General features: G+C 39.7%; 1 protein-coding gene across 2 annotated transcripts in view; it reads right to left on the reverse strand.

Moving 5' to 3' along the window:
- Positions 1–18285, reverse strand: part of LYRM7 (LYR motif containing 7) — a 33340-nt gene that overhangs the window by 14796 nt on the left and 259 nt on the right. The window contains exons 2-4 of one of the 2 annotated variants that reach the window (XM_008014324.3): positions 9003–9075; positions 7012–7082; positions 3410–3491 (exon numbers count right to left, since the gene is read on the reverse strand). In XM_008014324.3, the coding sequence (XP_008012515.1) occupies positions 3410–3491; positions 7012–7082; positions 9003–9075 (226 nt within the window). Of the gene's footprint in view, positions 1–3409; positions 3492–6681; positions 6849–7011; positions 7083–9002; positions 9076–18285 lie in introns of those variants that run through there. The other variant, XM_038008262.2, reaches the window with a different exon arrangement.

Genomic DNA, 18285 nt, shown 5'->3' on the forward strand with positions numbered 1-18285 from the left:
CAGTGAGCTGAAATCATGCCACTGCACTCCAGCCTGGGTGATAAGAGCGAAACTGTGTTTCAAAAAAAAAAAAAAAAAAAAGCCTGGGTGCAGCGGCTCATGCCTGTAATCCCAGCTCTTTGGGAGGCCAAGGCAGGTGGATCATGAAGTCAGGAGTTTGAAAACAGACTGACCAACATGGTGAAACCCCGTCTCTACTAAAAATACAAAACTTAGCCAGGTGTGGTGGTACACGCCTGTAATCCCAGCTACTCAGGAGGCTGAGGCAGGAGAATTGCTTGAACCTGTGAGGCAGAGGTTGCAGTGAGACAGGATCACACCACTGTACTCCAGCCTAAGAGATAGAGCAAGACTCCATCTAAACAAAACAAGACAAAAGACAAAAACAATAACTCAGATCTAATAATTTCTTTTTCTTTTCTTTCTTTTTTTTTTTTTTTTTGTGAGAGAGGGTCTGGCTCTGTCACCCAGGCTGGAGTGCAGTGGTGTGATCTCGGCTTATTGCAACATCCTCTCCCAGGCTCAAGTGATCCTCCCACCTCAGCCTCCTGAGTAGCTGGGGCCATGGGTGCACATCACCATGCCTGGTGAATTTTTTGTATTTCTGGTAGAGACAGGGTTTTACTATGTTGCCCTGGCTAGTCTCAAACTCCTGAGTTCAAGGGATTTGCCCACCTCAGCCTCCCAAAGTGCTGGGATTATAGGGGTGAACCACAGTGCTCAGCCCAAGATCTAATAATTTCTGATAAGTCCCCATTAAATAAAAGTAACTTTAAAAGCCCTTTGGACTTATACTATCAGGTAGGAAGATCTATTATAAGGCTGTAATAATCAAGACATTATAGTATATGATGCAGGGCAGAAAAACAGATTGAAGAGATTATAAAGTCCAGAAACAGATGCACACCTATATAGTTCTTTGATTTTATGACAAAGGTGATCCTGTAGAGTAGTAGGGGGAAGAGTGGTCTTTTCAATAAGTGTTGCTGGATCAACTGGATAGTCACATGTAAAAAAATAAATCTTGACCCCCCCCACATCTCATACCATATACAAACCAACTCTAGTTGATATAAACAACCAAATGGAAAAGATCAAACAATACAGCTTTTTTTTTTTTTTTTGAGACGGAGTCTTGCTCTGTCACCCAGGCTGGAGTGCAGTGGTGCCATCTTGGCTCACTGCAAGCTCTGCCTCCCAGGTTCATGCCATTCTCCTGCCTCAGCCTCTTGAGTAGTTGGGACTACAGGCGCCCGCCAACACGGCTAATTTTTTGTGTTTTTAGCAGAGACAGGGTTTCACCATGTTAGCCAGGATGGTCTCGATCTCCTGACCTAGTGATTTGCCCGCCTTGGCCTCCCAAAGTGCTGGGATTACAGGCATAAGCCACCACGCCCAACCTTTTTTTTTTTTTTGAGATGGAGTCTCACTCTGTTGCCCAGGCTGTACAGTGTATCATCTTGACTCACTGCAGCCTCTGCCTCCCACATTCAAGTGATTCTCCTTCCTCAGCTTCCCGAGTAGCTGGAATTACAGGCATGTGCCACCATGCCTGGCTAATTTTTGTATTTTTAGTGAAAACGGGGTTTCACCATGTTGCCCAGGCTTGTCATGAACTTCTGACCTCAAGTGATCTACCTGCCTCGGCCTCCCAATGTGCAGGGATTACAAGTGTGAGCCACTGTGCCCAGCCTACAGTAAAGCTTTTGGAAGAAAGCATAGGGGAATCTCCTCACGATCTTGCTTGAGCTAGGCAAAGATTTCTTTAATAGAATTAAAAAGCACTATTTATTAAAAAATTCATAAATATGACTACATTAAGAACTTCTCATAGAAAGATAACAATACCAAAGTGAAAAGGAAAGCCACAAAGATTCTTGTAATACATATACCCACCAAATTTCTATATTCAGCACATATAAAGAAATCCTTTAAATCAACAATAAAAAGGCAGATAACCCCTTAGAAAAATGGACAAAAGACTCGAACAGGCACTTCATAAAAAGGAATATCCAAATGTCCACTAAACAACTGAAGAGGTCCTTGTAGTTCATTAGTTACCAGAGAAATATAAATTAAAATCACAATGTGTTACTACCACATATCCATCAGAAAGGCCAATTTTTTTTTTACACGTGGCTTATTGTGCATGTTAGTTACATGGGTATTTCGTTTTATGAAAATTCACTGAGCTATACAATTAAAAATTGAGTACTTTTTTGTTTGTGTGTTATACTTCCATAGTCTGCTTAAAAAACAAAGCCTTTCAATATATATATTTTTTGAGGCAGGGTCTTACTCTGTCACCCAGGCTGGATTGTAGTGGCATACTCACGGCTCACTAAAGCCTCAACCTCCTGGACTCAAGTGACCCTCCCACCATAGCCTCCCTACTAGCTGGAACTACAGGTGTGCACCACTGCATCCTGATAACTTTTGTATTTTTTGTAGAGGCGAGGTTTTGTCATGTTGCCCAGGCTGGTCTTGAACTCCTGGGCTCAACTGAGACTCCTGCCTTGGCCTCCCAAAGTGCTGGGATTACAGGAATGAGCCACTGCACCTGGCCAACAATTTTGAATGTCATCTTTTTGTTGTTACTGTCCCCAAAGATACTTTAGAGAATAAAAACAAAATGTTATGTGAAATGAGATTTTGCTGAAGCACCATCTGGAGTCTTGAGGTACAATGGAGGATCCTCAACTATATTTCCATTTCCTATAATCCTAAATCTTCTGAATTAAAATAACTAATTATAGGCCAGGTACATGATGGTTCATGCATGTAATCCCAGTGCTTTGGGAGGCCGAGGCAGGTGGATCACCTAAGGTTAGGAGTTTGAGACCAGCCTGGCCAACATAGTAAAACCCTGTTTCTACTAAAAATACAAAAATTAGCTGGGCATGGTGGTGTAGTCCTAGCTAGTTGGGAGGCTGAGGCATGAGAAATGCTTTAACCCAGGAGGTGGAGGTTGCAGCGACACAAGATCGCACCACTGCACTCCAGCCTGGGCGACAGAGTGAGACTCCATCTCAAAAAAACCAAAAAATGAAAAGCAAAAGTCATTATAGAGTAAAAGGTAAAGAAATAGTCTAGGTAAGTGATAAATGCCAGAAAAATTAAGAACTGTAAATAAATATGATAAAAATATACAGTTGTACTGTCTTTGTAATTAGTTTTGAAATATAACAAGATAAAAACAAAAATAAAAATTAATTAAAAGGAAACAGATGCGGTAAAACAAAGTTTCATAATTCAATATGATAGACTATAACCTTGTAAAATATATATGCTATATACCACATTGCCTGGCAAAATCAAGCTGTTTTACCACTCAGCATTACATGTGCTATAATTATTCAATATTTTAAAACACAGTACAGTTAAACCATTTTTCTTTAATTCTACTTACTCAGTGTATTGTGGTCTGTGTGAATACCTTGTATAACAGATGTTCTGAGTAATAATTCAACATCAGAACCTATTTTCATTAGCTGTTAAGAAAACCAAACAAATAGAATAAGTCCTTTAGGTGTTTCATATGAATGTACTGTTTTCGAAAATGATAGCTTTACTATAATTTCTTTTCAGGTAATACAGTAGTTTCTCCTTATCTGCAGTTTCAGTTACCCGTGGTCAACTGCAGTCTGAAAATATTAAATAGAAAATTCCCAAAATAAGTAATGTGTAAGTTTTTAATCACATGTCACTCTGAGTAGCATGATGAAATCTCACGCCATCTGCTCCAGCCTGTCTGGGATGTGAATCATTTATTTGTCCAGCATATCCATGTTGTATACACTGTCCACCTGTGGTCACTTAGTAGCCATCTTGGTTATCAAGATTGACTGTTGCCACACTGCAGTGCTTATATTCAAGTAACTCTTATTTTACTTAATAATGGCTCCAAAGCACAAGAGTACTGTGTCTAATTTATAAATTAAACTTTATCATAGAAAAGTATATATAATAAAAACATAGTATATAGGATTTGGTACTATCAGAGATTTGAGGCATCCCCTGAGGATCTTAAAATGTATCCCCCAAGGATAAAGGGGGACTACTGTACCATTTTTAACTTTTTATAACCTTTCCTAGTAGTATAGAAAGCTCAGATACGCATATATTTTTAACTTTTATCTATCAATTCTATATTTTCTTCCAAAACAGATTTAGAGTATTTTTTGTTACAATGTGTATTTTTAAGTATGTTTAAAATGCACATTTTTGGGAGGGCAGTTGAATCTTTTATAGAGTTAGATGTTCAGAGCAGTTGAACTCCAACTTTGGCGGTATCATTAAGTATATGGCCTTGGGTTAATCACCTCTTTGAGTTTCAGACCTCATCAAATAATAATGTACTTGAGAGAGCCTGAGACCCTTTCAGGGATCTATGAGGTCAAAATTACTTTCAAAACACTACAGCCTTCTGCATGGTTTGAGTTGTGAGCAGTAGAGCTTTCTCCATCAAAATACCATTTTTTACTTGACAGAACCACTGACAATAAAGATTATTCAGACTTAGCTATTTGGCAGACATTTTCTTAGAAGAGTGTGAGAGTGTGTCACTTCAAAGAAAACAACTGACAGCATTTGCTACAATGACAAAACTGACGCTTTCAAGCAAATATCAGAATTCTGGAGAACTCGTATCTGCCAGGGTAAGCTTGACAGCTTCACAATACTTCAGTATATTTTTCTTGCTTTGTTTTTGAGACAAGGTCTTGCTTAGTCACCCAGGCTGGAGCGCAGTGGTGTAATCATAACTCACTGCAGCCTTGAACTCCTGGGCTCAAGCGACCCTCCCACTTCAGCCTCCAAAAGTGTTGGGATTATAGGTGTGAGCCACCGTGCCCAGCCTTAAAGACTTTTCTGATGAGATGGATATTAGTATTGATAGATGTAATTTAAAAATATATAATGAACTATGAAAACATCTGGAAGATCTGTAGTATTTAATGAACCTGTATTTTCTAAATCATCACTGCATGATGTTACAAAATCATGCATGGGTAAAAAGTCCATTCACAGGGAAATATCAATTAAAGTTCATTGGTCTACCTAAATGAAGCTTTGAGGGCATGTGAGAGAAAATCCCAAGAGGCAACAGCATAAAAACCCTAAGTGAGGAAACTTTTTGGTAAATTCAAGGACCCTCAAAGAAGGGGCTAAGATCGGAAGAGTGAGGGGGATGTGATTCAAGCTGAGGTGGCAAGGTAACAAAGGTCAGATCACAGACAGTCTTGTAGGTCATGTTAGGCACTTTAGATTTTTCTTGAATGAGATGAAGAGTCATGGGGTTGTGAGTAGTAGAGTGTTGAGATATGCCTTTTTTTTTCTTTTTTAAAGGTTTATTCTGTCTTTAAAAGTACTGAGAATAGGCTGTAGGGAGTGAGGCTGAAAGCAGGAGGCCCATTAGGAGGCTGTTGTAACAAGAGAGATGATGGTGGCTTGGACTCGGGGATAATGACAGGGAGGATGAGAAGTAGCTGAGTTCTGTATATAATAATATTTTGAGATTTAAGCCAACAGGATTTGCTATCAGATTGGATGTAAGTGTGAGAAAAGAAAAGCAGTCAAGAAAGCACCAAGGTTTTTGGTCTGAGCATCAAAAGGAGGGAGCTGGAATTAACTGCCATGGAGAGGGCTGTGGGAGAGCAAAGCCTCACCTCCTGACACCTGGGAAGGGGCTTAACAGTGCAGAGAAGGAGAAAATAATGGGTCTCCTCAGCCAAGTCCTAGATATAAGACTGGAAACAAGGCTAGTTGAGGAACAAGGGATTAGGGGGGCCCAGAGGAGACGAGGAGGAGGTGGTCTGCATGAATCTTGGAACCCCCCTCTCCAAAAAATTCCATTGGTCTGACAGATAACAGAGTTGCACACTGAAACTAACTTTTAACTGGGTGACAGAGTGAGACTCCGTCTCAAAAAAAAAAAAAAAAAAAAAAAGAAATTACCACATGTCAAGGTGTAGTATTAAAAAATATTCAGAATTATGTGGCTTATGCCTGTAATCCCAGAACTTTGGGAGGCCACAGCAGGAGGATCGCTTAAGCCAGGAGTTTGAAACCAGCCTGTGCAACAAAGCGAGACCTCATCTCTACCCAAAAAAAACAAAGAAAAGGAAAAATTCACAATGATCTAAAAGGCTGTTCTACTCTTTTCCAATTATAAATCTGTGTGAGGCTGAATTTTCTTCATATACTTCAACCTAAAAAACATATTGCAGGGGGCTGGGCACAGTGGCTCATGCCTGTAATCTCAGAACGTGGGGAGGCTGAGGCAGGTGGATCACCTGTTGTCAGGAGTTCAAGACCAGCCTGGCCAGCATGGTGAAACCCGTCTCTACTAAAACTATAAAAATTAGCTGGGTGTGGTAGCATGTGTCTGTAATCCCAGCTACTCGGGAGGCTGAGGCAGGAGAATTGCTTGAACCCGGAGGTGGAGGTTGCAGTGAGCTGGGATCATGCCACTGCACTCCAGCCTGGGCAACAAGAGCGAAACTCTATCTCAAAAAAACCCCACAAAAACAAAAACAAAAAAACCAGTACCACTCTTCTCACTAAATTTTTTAAAATAGTTATTTTTCATAAATATCATGTTACTTTTTAACATATAATGAAATTATTATTTTAAAATGAATTAATCAATATATATATTTAAAAATTAGTTTACTTCTCTAGTTGGGTTACTACAACACTCATTCTCTTTAGTTTCAGTCACTTGCTTTAAGTGAAGATAGAATTTCTGTAGGTTCCTGGGTTTGTTCAGCTGCTCTGGCTTTCACCATGGCTATTTCCATGTTCTGTTCATGGTGTACCTTGCTGTATTTTGGTGTCGGCAGACGACCCTGAGGAGGTGAGCCATACCAAGTAAGTGAAGGTTATCTACAGTTGTGATGGCCTTAACTATCAAGTAATAGTTTTTATTTTACATAATCCCTCTATCTTCATCATTTCCTCTTTGACAAGATAATTGTATAAGTTTTACTGTAATTGAAAAAATTACTGTACCTCTTCTATTTTCTTAGGAGAAGTTTCACTTTTATTATTTTTGAATTCTTCATTTATCTTTATTCTGGCTGCTACAAGGAGAAAAACACATATAGTTACTTGCTTTTGTAATCTATAATTCCTATCTCAATAATTTACACGTTATTTAATATGAATGCCTACTTCTCTAGTATAGAAATTGCCCTCATGAAAAACAAAGCATAAGAACAAGAAATCATTAATGAAGTCTCTCGGAGAGCTTTTGACAGGGTGACAAGTTTGTAGGTAAATCTACTATAAACCTTTGGCACTCTAATATTTTTTCTTTCACTGATTTTTACTCTCAAATTCATTTGTATACCTACACCTACTGAATTATAATAAATCTACTTCAATGTTTTATTTTTACAAATCTAAGGATTTCTATTAAAATGCTTTTTTAAGATGATAAAATTCAATATACAAGTATGTTAAACTACATACACACGTACACAAAGATTGGCAGCAAACAGGATATATGTGTACATATATGTAAAATTTTAAGTGTCTTGGCTGACATATAAAGTGAGTGACAAATAAAACTTTTGTTTACATATACCACTGAGAGTTTGATATCATTATAGCAGCATACTTCGATAGAATCTCACTGGCCTTATTGTGCTGCTGTGGGCATTTAATGGAACAATCCATACAAAGTGCTTAGCAAATATGCAACAAATTGTTAGCTGTTCTTATAACTATTCCACTTAAAAAATTTAAAGCAACAAAAATATTCCATGTTGATAATTACTATAAAAACTTCCTTCTATGTTGTGTGTGTGTATATTTACATACATATATATACATATACATGTTTTATATATATATATATATATATATTTTTTTTTTTTTTTTCCAGATGGAGTCTTGCTTTGTCGCCCAGGCTAGAGTGCAGTGGCGTGATCTCGGCTCACTGCAACCTCTGCCTCTGGGTTCAAGCAATTCTCCTGCCTCAAGGGATTACAAGTGTGTGCCACCATGCCTGGCTAATTTTTGTATTTTTAGTAGAGGCAGGGTTTCACCATGTTGGCCATGCTGGTCTCTAACTCCTGACCTCAATTAATCCTCAAGTAATCCGCCTGCCTCGGCCTCCCAAAGTGCTGGGATTACAGGTGTGAGCCACTGAGCCTGCCTATGTTGCATATATTTCAATACGTAATGTGGTTTAGAGTTTGGACTTTTGAATCAGATCGCTTAGGCTAAATCCCAGGTCACTTCTTACTAAGTATGATGTGGGACAAATATTTTCACATTTTATCAATTTTCTCATTTGTAAAAATAGGAATTATAATACCGATTATCTCACAGAGATGTTACAAGAATTAAATCAGGAATTCATGTAAACTACATATAATACAATACATATATCTTATTCATTCAGAAATTATTTTTGATGAGTTACAAAAACTTAAATCCCTGGAAACAGTGGGGACACTTTACCTAGGTGCACTCTTAAGGAGGTTTAGAAATATATGAGGAGTGGAACTGAACATGAATAACACAGAACCTAAATTTCAGAGCCTGTGACTTCCAGATAAGATAGACACTACTTAAAACAGGGAGATACTGAATTTGGAATCATTTAGAATGGATTCTCTTTCACAGCTGCTCTTTTAAACTGACATGAGACATTAACAACGTGGTAATATCTGGCCCTAGAGATTGTGAAAATTTGATTATGTAACAGAAAGTTCAATGGCGTGAATATAAGGCAAGCAATGATAAACACTGAAATTCTGGTCCCTTGCCTTTTTTTCTGATCCACTCTTTATGAAGACTTGATCTTTAAAAATTTTTCTTTAAGTAGATATTTCTCAAATAAGTGTAATATAAGCTAATCTTTTAAAAAGACATTAGGGAGAGGCAGTGAAGGTCATTCCCTAAGATGGGTCTTGACCACACAGGGTTTCTCAGGTAGATTAGTAGTCATCTAAAAAGTAGACTAGCTCCAAAAGGGTAAAGAACATACTTACCTTCTAATGCTCTGACATCATTCTTAAAAACTTGTTGTCTGGTTCTGTGCAGTGTTTTAAAGAGCTGTAAAACCTGTTAAGAAAATCAGAATTCAAGGCTGGGCACAGTGGCTCACGCCTGTAAACCCAGTACTTTGGGAAGTTGAGGTAGCAGGACTGCTTGAGCCCAGAAGTTCGAGACCCTGGGTGATATAGGGAGACCCCCATCCTCACAAAAAAAAAAAAAAATTTTTTTGACATGGAGTCTCACTCTGTCGCCCAGGCTGGAGTGCAGTGGCATGATCTTGCATGATTTTGGTTCACTGCAACCACGGCCTCCTGGTTTCAAGCAATTCTCCTGCCTCAGCCTCCCGAGTAGCTGGGATTACAGGCACCTGCCACCAAGCCCGGCTAATTTTTGTATTTTTAGTAGAGACAAGGTTTCACCATGTTGTCCAGGCTGGTCTCCAACTCCTGACCTCAAGTGATCCACCCGCCTCGGCCTCCAAAGTGCTAGAATTATAGGCGTGAGACACCACACCCGGCCAAAATATTTTTTAAAAATTAATCAGGCCATGGTGGTGTGTGGTCCTAGTTACTTGGGTGCCTGAGGTGGGAGGATTGCTTGAGTGCAGGAAGTTGAAGCTACAATGAGCTCTGACTGCACTACTACACTCCAGTCGGGGTGACAGAGCAAGACCCTGTCTCAGAAAAAAAAAAAAAAGAGAAGAAAAAGCAAAAGAAAATCAGAATTCAGACCTCAAAAGGAAAACACTTCACATTTTACACAAATTATATTACAAGGATTAAACAGTATTCCTTTTCTGTTTGTTTCAAAGATTATTTTCAAAAATAGTTGGTGAAAACCAGGACTTGCCAAAATAACTTTCCTTTGATTATTTATCTCTACATTAAAAACATTTTTAGCCTTATTTACAAAAATAATACAAAGTTCTTTGAAATAAATAAAACAATATAAGGACGGTTAAAAAGTTAGTAATCCTCATGCTAAAAACCAGTCTGCTACTTTACCAGTCTGGTATGTATCTGTTCTCATTTTTCTTAACCTCTTGAAGTTTTAATCTGCTCTTAATATCATACACACACATATACAAAAGAAAGAATTTATTGCATCTTAAAAGAGGCCACAGAAGATGTTTTAGATAATTTAGACAAATTTAATTGCTATTCTTTATCTTTTTTTTTTTTGAGATGGAGTCTCACCTTGTCACCAAGGCTAGAGGGCAATGGCACGATCTTGGCTCACTGCAACCTCCGCCTTCCGGGTTCAAGCGATTCTCCTGCCTCAGCCTCCCAAGTAGCTGAGATTACAGGCGCGTGCCACCATACCCAGCTAATTTTTTGTATCTTTAGTAGACATGGGGTTTCACATGTTGGCTGGGCTGGTTTCGAACTCCTGACCTCGTGGTCTGCCCGCCTCGGCCTCCCAAAGTGCTGGGATTACAGCCGTGAGCCACTGCGCCTGGCCCTTCTAATTGCTATTTCATAAAAGACAAGTGAAATGTTGAGACTTACGAATATTCTGAGTCTATATTGAAAAAAAAAAAAAAGAAAAGAGCCTGGCATTTTGGTAAAAGACAGATTGTGAAGAGGCTTTAGTGATAGGCTGAGGTCACTTCACACTCTCAAGTCCAAAAAGGTACTCAATATTGTTCTCTCAGTATTTCTCTTCCTCTACTCTTCTCTATTTTACTTATTGGAGGCCACCAAGTTTCTGAAGCCAGAAATCTGTAGGCCAACCTTTTATTCTACCTTACTCTTGTTGTGGAAACTTCAGGAATGCCTCTGTAATCTTTCTTATATCCTCTATCAACAAAACCACTTAGGTTCAGGCACTCCCCATCTCTTAGACTACTTATAAAGGTTTGTCACTTTGCCACCACACCCTCCTGTCCTCCAGTCTGTTCTACAAATAACATCTGACATTTACTAAGCATACTGTGTGCTAGACACAATTTTAAGTGTTTTACATATATTAGAAAACCTATTACATCAAAGGCAGACATGAAAACAGAAATAAGAAACAGAGCAAAAAAACTTAAAACAAAAACGAAGCAGTCATAAAAGACTTCCTCAGAAACATGTTATTGCAGAGATGGAATAACATCAATGAAAAACTACAGTAAATTTAAAAAGGAACATTCCAAAAACTCCCAAAAACTCTTGGATATCACACAGGTGAAAGTAAGGGTTAGGTTGTGAAAAACTGCCCAGATGTAGAATAAAAGTTCAGAAACAGAAATTGAGGAGAGGGAAGATAAGAAAATTAAGGGAGAAGGCCCAACAGCTAGATTGGCAGAAGGGCCAACAAGAGAGAAGAGAGAAAAGCAAGGGAAGAAATTTTAAAATTTTCACTTAATATTTGGGTAAAAGGGAAGAAAAAAATTTCACCAAGTAAGGCACATTAATTACAAGATAGAAAGGGTTCCATCAAGTGCTCAACATAAAACTCATAACACAGCACAGCATGATGTAAGTTCAGTGTGATGCTGATGAGAAAAATATCAGAGAAAAAACAGTTCACATGTAAAGGATGGAAAAAATCAGAGTGGTACCTGATTTCTAAATAGCACTACTGTAAGAAGACAATGGAATAACATATTCAAGTTTTGAAAAAATGTCTGCTTTAGAACACCATAGATACACTATCACTCAAAGACAAGGGCAAATACATATTTTCAGAAATGCAAAGTCTCTTATTGTCATACACACTTTATTGGAAGGCTACAGAAGAATATGCTCCACCAAAATAAAGAAATGAACCACAAAAGGAAAAGACATGGGAACCCGGGAGACAGGTGGTCTAACATGGGAGAAGAAAAGACCATGGGGAAGGACAAATGCTAGTCAACATTTGTGCAGCCAGACTAGAAAGCAACTAGGCAGGACTATAGCAAAAGACTGAATTGCTCCAGAAAAGGTATTGCTAGGAAAAATGAAACTGGTAGACTGGTTTTGACTAGAATTTGGGAATAGATATCTAGGATATCTATTAAAGGATTTTTTAAAAGTAATCATTTGAAAAAGGCAGTTATTAATTTAAAGATGAAGAATTGGGAAAAAATGTGATCATATAAGGTACTTAAAGGGCTCAGCTGTGGGTAATTTTTATAGTAATAATAACATCAAAGATGTTAAAGTACTAGGTGCTAATAGAACTTTGAGGGCAGCTGTTTGCTTTATAGGACACAAATGAGAAAATGTGGTATATATACACCATGGAATATTAAAAAAGAATGAAATCATGTTCTTTGCAGCAGCTGCTGGAGACCATTATCCTAAATGAAATAACTCAGAAACAGAAAATCAAATACTGCATACTCTCACTTATAAGTAGGTGCTAAACAATGGGTACACATGGATAGAACGATGGAAATAATAGACAGTGGAGATTCCAAAAGGGAGGAGGATAGGAAGGGGTTGAGGGTGGAAAAATTACCTACTGGGTACAATACTCATTATTTGGGTGATGGGTTCACTAGAAGCCCAAACCTCACCATTATGTAATTTACCCACGTAATAAACCTGCATATGTACTCTCTGAATCTAAAATAAAATTAAGAAAAATAAAAACAGTCAAAGGATTTGAATAGATATTTCCTCCCCCCCGAAGAAAACCATAAATGGCCAATAAGCCATGGAAAAATGTTCAATGTCATGTGCCATCCGGAAATAAAAATCTAAACCTTAATGAGATACCATTTCATCCCAGTAGAATGGCTACCATAAAAAAGACAGTCAATAAAAATAGTTGACAAGGACATGGAAAAATAGGAACTCTTATACTTTGCTGTTTGGCATTTAAAATGGTACAGCTGCTTTGGGAAACAGCTTGGCAGATGCTAAAAAAAGTTAAACCTACAGTCATGACTCAGAAATTCTACTACTAGGTATATACTCAAGACAAATGAAAACATATGTTCACACAAAAACATGTATGCTAATGTTCATGGTAGTAGTATTCATAATAGTGAAAAAACAGAAATAACCTAAATGTCTATTAACTCATGAACGGGGAAGTAAAATGTGAAATATCCTTATTAATAAGAGCTTAATTAGCTCTTAATAAGCTAATGCAGGCTGGATACAGTGGCTCACCCCTGTAATCTCAGCCCTTTGGGAAGTTGATGGGGGTGGATCGCTTGAGCTCAGGAGTTCAAGACCAGCCTGGCCAACATGGTGAAACCCTGTCTCTACTAAAAAATATAAAAAAATTAGCTGGGCATGGTGGTGGGTACCTGTAATCCCAGCTACTTGGGAGGTTGAGGCAGGAGACTTGCTTGAACCTGGGAGGTGGAGGTTGCAGTGAGCCGAGATCATGCCACTGCACTCCAGTCTGGGTAACAGAGCGAGATTGTCTCAAAAGAAAAAACAAAAAAAAACAAAAAAAACAAACAAAAACAGCCTGGGCAACATGGCCAAACCCTGTCTCTACAAAAAATAAAGTTAGTCAGGTGTTGTGGAGGGTGCTTGTAGTTCCAGCTACTGGGGAGGCTGAGGTGGGAGGATCTCTTGAGCTTGGGAGGCAGAGGTTGTGGCGAGCCAAGATGATGCCACTGCACTCCAGGCTGGGTGACAGAGTGAGACCCTGTCTGAAACAAAACAAAACAAACAAACAAACAAAGAAACACCCAAAAAAGGCCGGGCGCAGTGGTTCACGCCTATAATCCCAGCACTTTGGGAGGTCGAGGCAGGCAGATCACCTGAGGTCGGGAGTTTGAGACCAGCCTGACCAACATGGAGACACTCCATCTCTTCTAAAAATACAAAATTAGCCAGGCATGGTGGCGTATGCCTGCAGTTCCAGCTACTCGGGAGGCTGAGGCAGGAGAATTGCTTGAACCCGGTAGGCGGAGGTTGCGGTGAGCTGAGATTGCGCTACTGCACTCCAGCCTGGGCAACAATAGCAAAACTCCGTCACACACACACAAAAAAGAGTTAATGCAGCTGGTGACTTTGAGTTGAAGTCAATGATAATTTGTCATTCCAGAAATCCTAGGACCCTTAAGAATTATGTTAAATCTATTCTACCTGTGCTCTACAAATCAACAAAGCACATCTGTTTAAAGCATGGTTCACTGATATTTTAAGCCCACTGTTGAGATCTGCTCAGAAAAAAAAAAAAAAAAAAAAGAGATTCTTTTCAAAATATTACTGCTCACTGACAACACACGTCATCACCCAAGAGCTCTGATGGAGATGTAAATGGAAATTAATATTGTTTTCATGACTGCCAATACAACATCCATTTTGCAGCCCCACACGTCAAGGTCAAGTAGTAATTTTGGGTTTCAAGTCCTTTTTTTTGAGACAGGGCCTTGTTCTGTCACCCAGGCTGGAGTGCAGTGGTACAATCATGGCTTTCTGAAGCCTCGATCTCCTGGGCTCAAGCGATCCTCCCACCTCAGCCTCCAAAGTTGCTGGGCACACAGGCGCATGCCACCATGTTGAGCTAATTTTTTTACTTTTTGTAGAGACAGGTTTGCCATGTTGCCCAGGCTTGTCCTGAACTCAAGCAATCTGCCCACCTCAGCCTCCGATAGTGCTGGGATTAGAGGCGTGAGCCAGACTTCTAAGTCTTATTTAAAAGACTCATAAGGCTATAGCTGCCATAGATAGTGATTCCTCTGATGAATTTAGGCAAAGTAAATTGAAAACCTCCTGGGAAGGATTCACCATTCTAGATGCCATTCAGAGAATTCAAGAGAGGAGGTCAAAATAGCAACAATAACAGGCATTTGGAAGAAACTTATCTGAACACTCATGGATGACTTTGAGGGGTTCAAGACTTCAGTGGAGGAATTAACTGCAGATATGTGGAAAGTGCAAGTGAAACTAGGATAAGGAGTGGAGCCTTAAGATGTGACTGAATTGCTGCAATCTCGATAAAACTTAAATGCATGAGGAGCTGCTTCTTATGGATGAGCAAAGAAAGTGGATTCTTGAGTTTATGAAGATCATCACTCACATCACTTCACTCCTGGTGAAGATGCTGTAAACATTGTTGAAATAACAACAAAGGATTTAGAATATTATATAAACTCAGTTGATAAAGTAGTGGCCGGGATTGAGAGGATTGAATCCAATTTTGAAAGACGCACTATTGTGGGTAAAATGCTATCAAACAGCATTGCATGCTACAGATAAATCTTTTCTGTGTGAGAGAGTCAATCAATGTGGTCAGTTTTACTGTAGTCTTATTTTAAGAAACTGTCACAGTCATCTTAACTTTCAGCAACCACCAATCTGATCAATTAGTAGTCATCAACATCGACACAAGATCTTTCATCAGCAAAAAGATTACTTTCTGAAAGCTCAAATAATTGTTAGCATTTTGTAGCAAAAAAAGTATTTTTAATTTAAGGTATGTACTTCCTTATTTTTTTATTTTTTGAGACGGAGTCTCGCTCTGTCGCCCAGGCTGGAGTGCAGTGGCTGGATCTTGGCTCACTGCAAGCTCTGCCTCCTGGGTTTACGCCATTCTCCTGCCTCAGTCTCTCGAGCAGCTGGGACTATAGGCGCCCACCACCTCACCTAGCTAATTTTTGTATTTTTAGTAGAGACAGGGTTTCACTGTGTTGGCCAGATTGGTCTCAAACTCCTGACCTCGTGATCCACCCGCCTGGGCCTCCCAAAGGGCTGGGATACAGGCATGAGCCACCTTTCCCAGCCAACGTATGTACTTTCTAAAGACATAATGCTACTGCACACTTAATAGACTACATTATAGTATAAACATAACTTTTATATGCACTGGGACCAAAAAACATGGGTTATTCGCTTTACTTCAATATACACTTTGTTGCTGTGGCCTTGAACCAAATCCGCAGCATCACCTGGGTATGCCTGTATCTAAAAATGTGGAAGTGGCTTTGGATTGAGTAATGTGTAGAGGCTGGAATAATTCTGAGTGCTTGATAGTAAAAGCCTGGATTGCCTTGAAGAGATTGTTGGTAAAAATACGGACTTTGCAAGCATCATAGAATCCCACGGACTGTAATATTGCAAAAGCAGAGAAGATATGTTGCATGGGATTTAAAAAATGAGAAGTAAGTAAACCTAATGGTTTTATATGCTATTTAAAGTACACCATTAGTACAACAAATTAGCATCCCTAATTTAAGAGGACTAGTGTAAGAAAATGTTATCATTATTGCCATAGCACTATTGGAGTTAACATTACCTTGCAGCAGATAAACTTTTATTAAAATGCAGAAAGCCAGGTCACAGACTGTATTCTCTTCCTTATTTACCTATACTGATTGGACAGATTTAGGCAGTGTAGATGAAAAGTGGATTCTTTATAGTCAGATCAGTTTGAATCTGAGATTGTCACTTAATGTAAGCTTGGACAAGTAACAGCCTTTTCGTCTCAAATTTCTTGAATAATGGATTAATTTTAAGGGTTATAATTTCTGTGCTAGGTTTCACTTTCCTCTTTTTTTTTTTTTTTTGGACATAGGGTCTTGTTGTCACCCTTGTTGGATTGGTCACCTTTGTATCTTCCCACATGTAGCATAAGTGCCTTCTATACATTGTAGGCTCTACCAAAAGTGTTTTTGGAATGAATCCTACTTAATTTCATTTGTATCCAATTTTCCAACCAAATCCCCACTTCAAGGACTTTTCATGTGCTAGTTGCCCTTTCTGGAATGCTTTTTTCTCTACTCTAGCTAATTTCTAATCAAACATCAGGTCTGAACTTCCTTGAGAGATTATTTACTTATTTTTTGAGGTGAAGTCTTGCTCTGTCACCCAGGCTAGAGTGTAGTGGTGCAGTCTCGGCTCACTGCAACCTCTACCTCCCAGGTTCAAGAAATTCTTGTGCCTCAGCCTCCCGAGTAGCGGGATTACAGGCACCCGCCACTATGCCCAGCTAATTTTTGTATCTTTGGTAGAGATGGGGTTTCAACATGTTGCCGAGGCTGGTCTCAAATTCTTGACCTCATGTGATCCTCCGGCCTCAGCCTTCCAAAGTGCTGGGATTACAGGTGTGAGCCACTGCACCCAGCCCCTTGAGAGATCTTTTTTTTTTTTTTTTTTTTTTTTGAGACGGAGTCTGGCTCTGTCACTCAGGCTGGAGTGCAGAGGCCGGATCTCTGCTCACCGCAAGCTCCTCCTCCCGGGTTTACGCCATTCTCCTGCCTCAGCCTCCGGAGTAGCTGGGACTACAGGCGCCCGCCACCTCGCCCGGCTAGTTTTTTGTACTTTTTAGTAGAGACGGGGTTTCACCGTGTTAGCCAGGATGGTCTCGATCTCCTGACCTCGTGATCCGCCCGTCTCGGCCTCCCAAAGTGCTGGGATTACAGGCTTGAGCCACCGCGCCCGGCCGAGAGATCTTATGTGAAATCCTGGTTATATGCTCACAAAACACTGTAGTTTCAAATCACAGCATTTATTACAACTGTAATTAAATAACTGTTTAAGGTCTCCCCATCTGCTAGATTTCTTTATGAAGGCAAGGATGTTCAGCTTATTGCTGCATCCACTATGCTTAGATAATATAGCCTGCTGGTTGTTGGCTGTAATAATAGCTATTATGGATATTCAAAGAAATTTTTGAGTGAATAACCCTGAGCAATTCTGTTTCTATTGGTCCTGTGACATTATGTACAAAAGTACACGAGGGCTGCTTGGTGGTTCCCTAAACTGCTTAACTTCACCATATTATAACAGGCCATTTCCCCATGTTTATGTTTCAAGCAGTGACAACTACAGATCTCAATTGGCCATGCTGATGTTAAACGTTAAAGGATGGCTGCCAATGAGAATTGTGCGCTGGGAAGGAACGTGCATCATGCTTCGGTGTGAGAAATGAATCTGAGACCAGGTAGCACTCAGAGAGATGATCGGAGCACAGCCACCACATCCCAAGCTCATTCAGTGAGCTCAGGTCTCACCAGGCCCTGCTCTGTCTTGCTATGTTATTTTTGACAAGTAATTTTGTTGGGGTTCGGTTTCCTTGGCTGCTAGACTTCTGTGCACGTTCTGTTTATCCGAATAAACTTTTCACCTCATTGAACTGCTGTTGCTCAGGTCAGCCTCTGGCGTCTCCTATACTTCCCAGGGATGTGAAATGGGTCCCTCAGACAAACACTCGGTCTGAAGATGAAAAGAGGGCAGAACTCAAGTCGCGGATTTGTATCATGGATAAACACTGCGTAACAAGTTAGTACCAAGAAGTAGGAACCACACTGGTGCCTCCCGCTCTCCTCCGCACCTGCACAAACCCTCGGAGTTGGTCATCTGGCTTCTCTGGGGTAACAGCCACATCCTCCGAAAA

The sequence above is a fragment of the Chlorocebus sabaeus genome, chromosome 23, assembly GCF_047675955.1.
Source record: "Chlorocebus sabaeus isolate Y175 chromosome 23, mChlSab1.0.hap1, whole genome shotgun sequence".
Lineage (NCBI taxonomy): Eukaryota > Metazoa > Chordata > Mammalia > Primates > Cercopithecidae > Chlorocebus > Chlorocebus sabaeus.